The sequence below is a fragment of the Lynx rufus genome, unplaced genomic scaffold (assembly GCF_022079265.1).
Source record: "Lynx rufus isolate CCGP_SWC_20201006 ecotype Redwood Valley unplaced genomic scaffold, mLynRuf1.p SCAF_7, whole genome shotgun sequence".
In the NCBI taxonomy this organism is placed as follows: Eukaryota; Metazoa; Chordata; class Mammalia; order Carnivora; family Felidae; genus Lynx; species Lynx rufus.
The window spans coordinates 55,523,105-55,536,544 of NW_025814889.1; the positions used below are offsets into that span (position 1 = coordinate 55,523,105).

Below are 13,440 nucleotides of genomic sequence, written 5' to 3' on the forward strand. Positions count from 1 at the left end.
CTTGGCTCCATGACTTGCATGGATTTGGTCAACAATGATAACAACTAACAATTACTAAATGTCCATGAAGTACTAGGCACTGTGCTAAATGTGCTACACATACTAACTTATTTAGTCTTGATGATGCCAACAATTCTACAAGGCAGATACAGTTATCATTCCAATTTTAAAGCTAAGGAAACTAATATTTTGAGGATTTAAACACTTGTGCAAACAGGGTAGAGCAGACATTTGAACCTAAGCAGGAGAATTTCAAACCCCACTTTCTTAACCTGTCAGAGCATTTCTGAGTCTCAGTTTTCTTCTCTACAAAAAGGGTATAGGGGGCACCTGGTTGACTCAGTCGGTTAAACATCTGACTTTTTAATAATTTTTTTAACGTTTATTTTTGAGAGAGATACAGAGTGTGAGTGGGGGAGAGGCAGAGAGAGAGACAGAGAGAGAGAGAGAGAGAGAGAGAGAGAGAGAGACAGAATCCGAAGGAGGCTCCAGGATCTGAGCTGTCAACACAGAGCCCAATGTGGGACTCAAACTCATGAACGGCGAGATCATGACCTGAGCTGGAGCTGGACGCTTAACCAACCGAGCCACCCAGGTGCCCCTAAACATTTGACTCTTGATTTCAACTCAGGTCATGATCTCACGGTCGTGAGATAAGGCCCCATGTCAGGTGCCATGTGGGTGTGGAACCTGCTTAAGATTCTCTCTCTTCCTCTCCCCTCTCTCTCTCTCCAAAAAAAAAAGCATAATAACATTAGCAAGTTCGAAAAGTTACCTTTTACTGAGCTAAATATTTCATACTCCTTTTGTTTTGTTTCCTCTGCAAATGAGAATATTACTTATATTGATTTACCTGAACAGGCATTGCCCATAGATTGGGACACAGGAACAAGAACCACATGAGTTGATTGGTTTCAATGGCAACCAAGTTATTGATCTGTCCCAGGGTCATCTCACCCATGGATAAATTAGATGTAGACAGCCTAAGAATTTTATTGTATATCATGGCCTGCAAAAAAAAAGTGTATTTGAAGCTCTAAACTTAATCAACATTATGTTTATTTACTTCCACTGAAAATATTACATTGTAAAAAAATTTTTGGAAAAAAAATCCCTGTAATGACATCTTCTTCAGTCAACCACTATTTTCATTTTAGCATAGTTACTTTCAGTCTTTAGCTAAACACAAACCTAACTGGCCATATGATCAAAACATATATTTGACTTTAAACATACTGAAACAGAGATCATCAAATGAAAGATTTCAAAAGCTTTCTTAATATATTACTACAAAACTTTTTAAAATTCTGTGGGTCTACTAATTAGTTCTGTTTCTTTTATCAAGTAGCTCCTAGAAGTGTTGAAGTTGCAGTGTCAAAGTCAAACAGAAAGAGAAACAAAACTGAGACCCCTACCCTTCCTGTCATTGAATGGCATATGGCATTTTCAAGAAACAAAGATCATTCAAAGCTTGTACATACCAGCAGAGCTCCACGGAGGTTAATGCCAGTCTCTATGGTTACATAGTAGGAAGCCTGCAAAAATGTCCTTTGCAGAATAAGGGCCAAGAAAAGAAGAACTGCTAGTACATACGCATTTTCAAGAAATTCCTTTGATGAAAGGGTTTCTGAAATCTTGTCCCAAAAGAAAAAGACATAAATTAGAACTGGTCTTTTCATATACCAGGTGTACAGATCACATTTATCAAACGATACATAATTCTTAAATATAAAAACTCAATGTCTTTATAATGCAGCAGTGGAATGAGCCAAGGTAATTTTGGTTTTTCTTCATCATGTCCACAGATACAAATTCAAACTAGTTCAATGCATAAAATCCCAAATTGATCATTAAGATTGCTGGAAATGCCTGATTGTAGTAAAAAGGTAAATTTTGATTTAAAAATGTACGTACATTTTCGGAAAAGATATATTTTGTCTTGAGAAGTAGTAATTGAAGATCAAAGTTAATTTAGACTGTAATTTATTTGACTTAGTCTAATATTCACATAATTTATATTAAATGATAAATGATAAATGTAATTTGGGTATTGATTTCACCCATGTTGACACTTCCAATGACAAAACACAATTTATAAAATTGTTTCAGTAGGAATATGACTGAAGTCATCATAAGGATATACAAAACTGATTGCTTTTTGTTTGGAACAATACTATGTGGTAACTTGGTTAGAAGTGAGAGAAAGGTAACACTCAAATAAGGACATCATGTCAGTTTGGGCAATACTTTTGTGGGTTAGATCCATTAAATTCTACTTCTGGTCCCTTCCTTTTCTTTCATGGGTATACATACAAATGTGTAAGTTCTTCCTTCTCAGAAAAATGTGTGATTAATATGTGTAAGGGAGAGGGATGATAGAAAAATTCTATGTGGAACTTATGGAATGCAATGAGGCTAGTAGAGACAAAACATCACAAAAGTGCATTCAATGGTGAAAATATCTGGTTCATTTCAAAATAACTGAACACTACTATATGCAAGAAAATGGGCTACACATTGTGAACACAGATATGAACAGTTCACAGTCATTCTGTTTAAAGAGCTTACCACCCAGAGAGATAAGCGTATCCATAAATAACATGCTTCCTTATAAATAGCATTTACAGCAAGTGCCAAGGTGAAATCAACAATGTGTTGGAGAGTATGAACGAGAGTCAAATTCCAACCAGAACAATCAGAAAAGCTTCACTGAAGAGATGGCATTTAATGTAGGCTTTGAAAAATGCATGAAATTTTAATAGGTGAAGAAAAAAGGGCAGGAAATCAGATTGAGAGAATAGAAAAGGAAAATTGATTCATCTAGACTAGATTTTTCTATCTGTGAAACTAGGGAAATCAATTCTTATCTTAGAAAGAAACTAGGAAGTTCATGATGAGATTTTCTTAAGAACAGAAAATAAAAGTATATTTACAACAGCAAATATATAGTATCTTATACCATATAGCCCCCCAAATATTAGCATAATATCTAATGAAAATATCATAATGCGACTTGCCCTTATCATTGTGAATCAAGGTGATGGTGTTTATCATATAAGAAAAGAAATATGTATATAGTACAAATCGCATTGCTAACATGATTGGTCACAGGCCTCTAAAAAAATGACTCAGCCATCCCTCATGTACTCATGCATGAAAATTCTTCTAAGGGTTGCTAAAAAGATCAAAGAAAATAATCAACGTGAAATTCCTGAGCATGGCTTCTGGCACACAGTAGATACTTATCAAATGCCTGTAGGCTCTGAATCTGAGAAATAATTTTGTTGAACAGATCCATTCAATGAATACATAAATACATGATTTTCTCTACAAGGAAAATTGTTTTCTTTGTTTTAAATGCATTCAATTCTCTGTAAATAAGACTGTAAGAACTGTTCATAGAACTGCATTAATAAAAAGTAACAATTACAATAAAATCTGCCAATAATATGTTCCCCTTCAAAAGCACCACAGACTTACTCCTGTTGTGTTATTTGTCCCATTCTGGGTTTCATTCACACGCTGAACTATTCCAGAAATACAGAGAGGTCCAGCAAAACCCAGTAAATCTGCAAGATAACGGAATGTGCTACTAAGCAGAATTGGTCGCCCAAATGCTCTGTACATTGCTAGCCATATAGATGGAGTCCGGTTTGGATGATCTGCTACTTTTTTCTGAAAGAAAAAAACAGATGAACCAAAGATAAAATGACTGGAGCGGCATTTAACCTCACCAACTATGGGCAATTCCTTCTGATATTTCTGATGATGTTAAGTTTATAAGTAAATGTTAAGGAGTCCCTTTAGTATAGTATGCATAACCCATATCCTTGCACTCTATGCAAACAGTAGCCACTGAGTATGGAATAGAATGAGGAGTAAAAAGGCCATTTTCAAAGACTTTGCCTTATTTTTAGTTGTCAAAGGATAACCCAAAATTCTTAAGGCCAAATTAATTTTTTAATTCTCTTTGGTTTGGAAAATGTATTTCTGTCATGACTATTACCAAATACCATTGTATGGAAAAGAAGATAGTAAAATACTAAGATCAAGATTATTGAAAGATTAGTCAAGATTTCTGGAGTTATTAGATCACAAGAGATCTACTACAAGCTAAAGATATTTTACTCCAGATATTTTACTACAAGCTAAACAAAACAGATCATCCTAACTTCAAGTTGTTTCTCTTTCAGGTATTTCCTGTCTCCATGAATAGTAGTCAGTACTTTTTAAAGTTGTGTTAGACTTGTGTTTCCTAGTTATTCAACAAAGAAATGCAAAATTGAAGAATGGCATATATGCTTAAGCCAACTCATGGCTTCACACATATGTTGTTGTTTGTTGAAAGGATTTTATGACCTTAATAATCATAATTAAGTCTTAGAGAGGAAGTAGATAAAGTTTTTTCACTGTGGCAAAGAAACCAAGTCAATGGAAGATAATTCAGTTGTGTCTCATATTCAATTCCTTGTTAGACGAACAATACAATTATTTTTAAAAGTTTATTAATACAAGACATTAACACACCAAGTTCAAGCTGATCTTTGTAATAAAGAGTACTAGGAACACTTAAAATATGTTTAGGCTATACTCTTAATCTTTACTTTAGCAGAGAAGTTTAAAAAATATTATGCAATACTTTTCCCAGAGGTGAAACCAAAGAGATGACTCAAGTTCATTTGTAGTAACCATTTCCTGCAATATTAATTTCATAACACACATTTTTGACACAAAACAGAGGTCATTTTCATCATTTACCATAAATGCTTTGTTGTCTTGATTTAGAACAGACAAAACTCACACCGATTCACCATACCCTACTCCTTTCCAATGTTGTTAATACCAATAATTTAAATTATGATAATATTTATAGATGACTGCAATATAAAATACATCTACCACCATGTATGGTATACATGACTGTATACAATGATTATAAGACAAACTGAAAATATCTAAAAACTCTATTTAAGGTGTTTAAAGTAATTATAAATGCTCAAAGTACCAGAAGAGACCAGTTTTGACAAACATATAGGAATGGTAGACAACTTTATTTAATTCAGTTTCACAAGTTTGGAATACAGACTCCAAAATATAGTCAATAATTAATTCAAGGACTTTGGTTTCTTAAATGCGGTTATTAATGATATGATCTATTTTTACTGTTATATAACAAAATTATTGACAAGATACTTGGAAAAGCTTCATAACAACAATTCCATGAATTATTAACATTATATGGGAATAATGATCATATATACATGACCATTAAGCTTAATTCTAACTTTCCAGTTGGTTTCAGAAAAAAGACAGTGTTCCCTCTATCCCTCCTCAGGTATGAACTGGGCAACTACCACAATATAACTTTATTTCATTGGCCCTTCTGGTATATTCTCATTGGCCCAATTCACATGACTCAAAACTACTGGGAAAGACAGATGAAGAAAATCTGCTCTTCCTTAACCATAGATAGTTAAGCTTAGTGACTTTATATTTAATAGATCTATTTTCTACAATTATGGGCATGAAAAACAGATACTAAATTACCTTTTGTTCTTCATATGCATCTTTCAGGCAAACATAATTTGTTACTGCCCTCATTGCTATTGGCAATTTTCCAATTGCCTTCAGATCAATAGGCTTTTTATGAGCAGATATGATAAGCGTGTTCATCCACCAGTATGTTGCTTTTGACAACAAATTCACAAACGGTTGAAGAAATCTCACACCCAGATCTTGGAGGTCTTCAGGAGGCTTTACTTTCTGAGGATTCATGAAGAATACATATCTCTGTGGCAAGAAAAATTCCACAGAATGATAATTAACCCAATTCTTTTCCCACATATTAAAATAAAATTTTAACCTTTTCTACATTTTCATTTCAACAGGCAAAAATGTTTATTTTACTAAACATTTTCATTCCTTTGGAAATATTCTTTGAAATACTTTCCTTTCACTGTGACTAGATTAATTAGTTAAATACCAGAATTTCACATTTAATCCCGCTTAGAGACAATTCTAAAATTATAGATTATCCCTTTAAAATATAGCTATTGCTAAGAATCAGTCTTTCATGATATACTGTGATAGGGTCAATTAAATAAAGATTTTTACATTATTTAGATTTTTTTAAATGTGTTGACACCATTATTGAGTCACTCTTTGATAATTCATCGTTTGGTTGATGTTCACTAACTATACTCCACTATTCCTTGCAGCTTGTATCTTGACATTCAGAGCAAACTCAAAGTGCTCTGGTAGAAATGAATATTAAAAAATCATTCACAACTATGTCACACAACATAACAGCATTATGTGATGCAAACTACAACAGGTTTGTAATAACAGACCAGGCATGACTCTTGGCTATGCGACTTTGGATGTAGCTAGAGTTATCACTGTAGAAGTTTCTTCATCAGTGGAATGAGTAAACATATTATCTTCTTTTCATTTTGAAATTTCTAGGAATACAATAGTTTGCTTAATATAGGTGTTCTTGGGACACATCATGGATGATGTAGTTTTCTGATGAAGATTGGGATACATCATGGATGATGTAATTTTCTGATGCAAACAGTTTCATCTATAATATGAACTGAGATTAATGTTTGGCACACAATCATTCAATCAATATTTACAAATGAATAAATAGATGCTAGGGTTCTGGAATACCAATGATCTGAAACTTAGTGATTAGTTCAACTTTTATACACATAGATGATACACATTTGTTTGTCTTCTTAAATACAAATGATTTCTGGCTGACTGTAATCTCTAATATTCAAGTCTTGAATTCTGGTAATTAAACAAAAATGATTAGATACTTACTCTGACCCGAATTACATTGATCTCCACAGCCATCAGGAGTCCATTCAAGATGACCATCATGCCAGTGATGCAGAAACGCAAGTCTGATACTCCCCAACCAGACTGCCAGTACTTGACTAATTTTATGGTTTTTGTAATAAAGGCCATTACCCAATACAGAAATAGGGCTGGAAAAATAAAAAGGAAAAGGAAAAAGATGCATTTTTCCCTGATTTTAAAAAAAACTTCATTGAAATTTCAATATAAATATCATACTCTTTAAGAACAAATATAATTTTAAATATTCTATTTCCACATAATTTTATTTTTTAAGAAAACAATTGGAGTTTTGAACTAAAGGTATGGTGATGACTTTAAAATGCTAGTGCTTCTGGACGCCTGGGTGGCTCAGTCAGTCCAACTTCAGCTCAGGTCATGATCTCAAGGTTGGTGAGTTTGAGTCCCACATCGGGCTCTGTGCTGATGGTGTGGGGTCTGCTTGGGATTCTGTCTCCCTCTTTCTCTTCCCCTCCCCTTCTCTCTCTCTCTCTCTCTCTCTCTCTCTCTCTCTCTCAAAATAAGTAAATAAAACTTTTTTAAAAATGCTAGTTCTTCCACTCTGATTATATGTAATAGATGGACAGATGGAAAGAGACATGTAAATAGGAATAACCTACACTCCGGAACTTATGTGTAATTCTGTAGACTTTAAAATTGCTTTGATCTCCTGGTCTTGTTTTTTGTGTTTTTTTCTTATGAAGCCTCAATTATATTACATGAAGAATTCACAAGTTGTTATCTGTGTAACCTATCCAATAGGTAATCTAATGGTATTATGCTGGAATTATTATGGAATGCATATAGCTTTATAATGGGGTTTCTGCTTTCCAGATAGCATTCAAGTAGTAACTCATCTCACCCAAATGGTTTAAAATACCACATGCCTCCACAAAGAGAAGAGAAGAACAATGATCCTACAGAACAAACTCAGACCTTAAGTAGTGGGATGAGAAACATAGGCATCTATACCATCTCATACCCAGAGCCGGCCTTTTATAGCAAATATGAGATGGGCACAGAGACTTTCCTAGAAATAAAAGGTTCAGTATACTTCACACTTTAAATAAAGGTCAGTACAAATAAATATGGGATGAGAAAGAAGAAATCCAAAACACATATGAGACGATCCATTGTACAGCACTTATCAGAATTATTAAAGTTTAAAGGTGGTCACAACTTCCTTAGAAAAAGAATTGAACACTGGCATATAAGCTCATCATCTATCTTGTTTTAGCATAAAATGAAAAGTGCCAGAATAGATTTAGAAAGAAAAAAAAAGACTACATGCTAACTAAAGATATTCATCTTAAATATAAAGAAACAGATAGTAAGTAGATGGAAAAAGACATACAATGAAAACAGTAAACATAAGAAATCTGAGTGGCTATATTAATATCAGATAAAGTAGACTTAAAGACCAAGAGTATTATCATAAAAAGTACTAACCTAAAGGGATACATGCACCCCAATGTTTATAGCAGCATTATCTACAATAACCAAATTATGGAAACAGCCCAAGTTTCCACTAGTGGATGAACAGATAAAGAAGATGTGGTATATATATTCAATGGAATGTTACTTAGCCACAAAAAAGAATGAAATTTTGTCATCTGCAACAACATAGATGGAGCTAGAGAGTACTAATCTATGTGATATAGCTCAGTCAGAGAAAGACAAATACCATATGATTTCACTCATATGTAGAATTTAAGAAACAAAACAAACAAGCAAAGGGAAAAAGAAAGAGAGAGAGAGGCAAACCAAGAAACAGACTCTTAACTACAGAGAGCAAACTAATAGTTACCAGAAGGGAAGCGGACAGAGGAAGGGGTTAAATAGGTGATGGGTATTAAGGAGGGCACTTGTGATGAGCACCGGGTGTTGTATGTAAGTGTTAAATTACTAAATTGTACACCTGAAATTAATATTACACTGTATATTAACTAACTGGAATTCAAATAAACACTTGAAAAAAAGACAAAGAGTATTACCAGAAATTTTGAAAACTTTTAATAATGACAAAGCGTCAGTCGATTTTTCAGAGAGACACAACAATAAAAAAATACACATATGCCTAATAAAGATTTAGAAGATCTGGTAGCTATCAACCACTTTGAACTGTTTGATATTTATAAAGCTATATAATACTTAGTATTATAAAAATACACCCAAACACCTGCAGCATATACATTCTTGTTAAGTGCACGGTCCTGGCATAGGCTACATACTTAAAATGACAGAAATCATATAACATATGTTCTCTGATCACAATAAAAATAAATTAAAAATCAAGAACAATAAGCATATTGATTTTCTATTGCTGCTAAGCAAATTATGACAGGTTTAGTTAGCAGCTTATACCAACACACAATTATTTTCTCACAGTTTCCATGGGTCAAGAGTCTGGGCATGGGTCAAGTGGGTTCTCTGCTTCAGGGTCTCACCAGACTGCAATCCAGGACTTGACTAGGGCTGCAGTCTTTCAACAGAAGCTCAACTGATTTGATGTCTTCATCTTTGCCATACTCTATTGGCTAGAAGCAGGTCACAGGTCCCACTCACACTCAAAGGTAGAGAATTATACAGGGTATGAACACCAACGAAAGAGATTATGAAGGAAAACTTCAAGTCTTTCCACACAATAGGATATCTATAAGTCTCCAGATATTTGGAAGTTAAACATAGTTGTAATTGACCCCATGTTACAACATAGTTGTAATTGACCACATGTTAAAGAAAAAATCGCTAGGGAAATTAGTATTATAGCTAAATTATAATAAAAATACTACATATTAAAAATTTAAGGATTGCAGCTAAAACAACACTTAAAGGAAAATTTATGGCTTTAAATATTTATTTTAGAAAAAAAAAGACAGATCCAAAATCAATGATCTAAGCTTCCATCTTAAAAACTAGGGAAAGAAGAAGAATGAACAAAATAAAAGGATGAAAATGATAGAGATAAGAGTAGAAAGCAATGAAATAGAAAAAAAAATAATTGAGAAAATTAACAAACCCAACCAAGCCAAGCAGGTTGATTTTTTTTTAAAGATCAAGAAAATTGCTAATTCAGCTAATTCCCCAGCTAGACTGATTAAGAAAAAAAGGAAATCATAAATTGCCAGTATTAGGAAAGAAAGAAGAATTATCTCTACATATCCTGTATACTTAAAAAGGATAATCAGGGAATATCTTGAACAACTTCATGACAAATAAAAAAACTTAGATGAAAGGGAAAATTTCTTGAAACCTGTAACTTACCGAAACTGACATGAGAAGAAATACTCTGAAAAGTCTATGTCTAATAGAACAGTAAGTTTATAATTTAAAATCCTCATTTAGATGACTAGGCAGGCAAGAAGGACATATGCCCATAATAGAGAGTGTGTACTCTGAATAAAAGAATCAAGATTAAAAAGAAAAAAGAAAAGGATTTCTAAACCCTGGAAAGACTGAATCTAGCAGAATGAAATTTACTGTGCATAAATGCAAAGCTTTATGTTTAAATTAAATATTGTATGTGTGTTAATAAATAAACACATAAATAAATAAATAAATAAATAAATAAATAATAAAAATAAATAAAATCCTCACTTAGTTAAAACTCCAGGCCCAGGGGCACTTGGGTGGTTCAGTTCATTGAGCGACCGACTGTGGTTCAGGTCATGACCTCATGACCTCATGGTTTGTGAGTTAGAGCCCTGAATCTCAAGTCTCCTTGCTGTCAGCCTATCAGTGCAGAGCCCTCTTCAGATCCTCTGTCCCCTTCTCTCTGCCTCTGCCCTGCTTGCACACTCTCAAAAATAAACAAACATTTAAAAAAAAATCTCCAGGCCCAAATGATTTCACTGATGAATTATTTTGAACATTTAAGGAAGAAATAAAATTAATCATACACAATGTCTTTCAGAAAATAGAAAAATAGAAAAAACTTTTCAATTCATTTTCAGAAGCCAGTATAACCCAGCATATGAAAACCTGACAGACATTACAAGAAAATAGACCAATATGCATCACAACATGGATCTAAAAAAACTTAGCAAACAAAATCTAGCAATATATAGCATGGATAATATATCATGACCATGTGTAACATAGCCCAGGAATTCATGGTTACTTTATCATTTGAAAATTCAAGCAATTAATTTAGTACATTAACAGAAATATAATTGTCCCAATGGATGCAGAATAAAATCTTTAATAGAATTCAACATCTATTCATGATTTAAAAATACAAAAACAAAAACAACTCTGAGAAAGCTCTGAATAGAAGAAAACTTACTCACCTGATAAAGGTCATTTACAAAAAGCCTATAAATAACTTTATAATTAATTATGAAATGTTGATGTTGTTCCCCCTAAAACTGGACACTAGACAAAGATTTCACTCTCCCCATGTCTATTTTGCATTTTACTGGAGGTCCTAGCTAGTACAATACGATGAAAAAAGCATAAAGTTTGAAAAGAAATAAATATAACTGTATTATCAGATGATATGTTTGTATATATAGAAAATCCTAAGAAACCTATAAAGCAATATTTAGAAGAAATAAGAGATTTTCCAAGGTTTCAAAACATAAGGTCAATATACAAAATCAACTGTATTTCATAAACATGACAAACAACTGGGAAATGAAATTTAAAATACAAGTCTATTTATAATAGCAATGGGAAAACAAAAAAAGCTAATAATAAATTTAGTAAGACATGGAAGACCTCCACCCTGAAAAATAGAAAACATTGCTAAGAGAAAAAAAAAAGAAGACTTAAATAAATGAAGAACTGGTTGTGAAATTCAATATTGTTAAAATGTCAATTCTCCTTCAAACTGTTGTAAACATTCAGTGCAATCCCTATCATAATCCTACTGAAATTTTTTGGGGAGAGAGTAGAAATTGACAACCTGATTCTAACCATATATGACAATACAATAGAACTGGAATATCCAAGGCAATCTTGGGAGAAAAGCAAAGACAACAAGTTGTATGGTATACTATATGATTTCAAGACCTCCAAAGCAGTAGTAATCAAAACAGAATAGTAATCTTATAAAACTCACAAATACATCAAAGGAACAAACTATAGAGCCAAGAAACAGATCATACTTAAATAGTAATTTGACTCAATATTTTACAAAGGTCCCAAAGCAATATAATGAGAAACGGAAAGTCTACCTCACAAATTATGCTGGAGTACATGCATATCCGCTCGGGAAAAACAAAAAAGAGCCTTGGCACCAACCTTACACCACAATTAATTTTAAATGGATCATAGTCCTAAAAATAAAAACTAAAACTATAAAGCTTCTTTTAAAAAAACACACACACAAGAGAATGAGGGAAACATATTTAGAGCAGAGGCAAAAATTTCTTAGGACCCAGAAAGCAATAATTAGATGTGAAAAAATGATAAATTATGCTACATCAAAATTAAAATCTGCTCACCAAAAGACCCAGTTAAGTAAATGAATGTGCATGCCACAGACTGGGAGCAAAATATTCTCAAAACATAGATCCAATGACATACTAGTATCTAATATGTACAAAATACTCCTGCAACTCAATAAAAAATGGGCAAAATATATCAAAGAGACACTTTACAAAAATCACAAATGACTAATAAATTTATCAAAAAGTGCTCAACATCATTAGCCATCAGGGAAATGCAAACTAAAACCACAATGAATTATCGGTACATACCCACCAGCATGGCTAAATTAGAAAAATTAAATCATCAAATGTTGGTGAGCATGTGGAAAAACTGGAACTCCTACACATTATTAGTGAGTATATAAATTAAACCACTTTGGGAAAAGAACTTGTGGGTTCTTAACAAAACATAAACATTTACCTACATACCCTATGACCCAGCAATTCCACTCTTAGGTATTTACTCAAGAGAAATAAAAACATATATCCAGGGGTGCCTGCGTGGCTCAGTTGGTTAACTTCTGACTCTTGATTTCAGCTCAGGCCATGATCTCATGGTTTGTGGGATGGAGCCCACATTGGACTCTGTGCTGACAGCAAAGAGCCTGCTTGGGATTCTCTCTCTCTTCCTCTCTTTCTGCCCCTGCCCCACTCATTCTCTCTCTCTCTCTCCCTGTCTCAAAATAAATAAATTGCACGTGAATGTTTATACCAGCTTTTCTTCCATGATAGCCAAAACCTGGAAACAGTCCAGATACTTACTGTTAAGAGAACGGAAAACTGTGGTATATTTATACAATGGAATAATACCCAACAATTATAAGAAAAAAAATATTGATCTGTAGTACGTTATGAATGAACCTTAAAAAATCATGCTGAGGGGTGCCTAGGTGGCTCAGTTGGTTAAGTGTCTGACTTCAGCTCAGGTCATGATCTCATGGTTCATGAGTCTGAGTCCTGCGTCAGGCTCTGTGACAGCTTGGAGCCTGGAACCTGCTTCGGATTCTGTTGTCTCCCTCTCTCTCTGCCCCTCCCCCACTTGTGCTCTGTGTGTGTCTCTCTCTCTCAAAAATAAGGAAACATAAAAAAAGAAAAGAAAAGAAAAAAATGCTGAGAGAAAGAAGTGGTTACACAAAAGAATTTA

General features: G+C 33.5%; 1 protein-coding gene across 3 annotated transcripts in view; it reads right to left on the reverse strand.

Moving 5' to 3' along the window:
• Positions 1-13,440, reverse strand: part of ABCC9 (ATP binding cassette subfamily C member 9) — a 130,983-nt gene that overhangs the window by 106,281 nt on the left and 11,262 nt on the right. For 2 of the 3 annotated variants that reach the window (XM_047066153.1, XM_047066154.1), the window contains exons 4-8: positions 6,829-6,995; positions 5,548-5,790; positions 3,481-3,675; positions 1,482-1,634; positions 854-1,009 (exon numbers count right to left, since the gene is read on the reverse strand). In XM_047066153.1, the coding sequence (XP_046922109.1) occupies positions 854-1,009; positions 1,482-1,634; positions 3,481-3,675; positions 5,548-5,790; positions 6,829-6,995 (914 nt within the window). Of the gene's footprint in view, positions 1-853; positions 1,010-1,481; positions 1,635-3,480; positions 3,676-5,547; positions 5,791-6,828; positions 6,996-13,440 lie in introns of those variants that run through there. The other variant, XM_047066155.1, reaches the window with a different exon arrangement.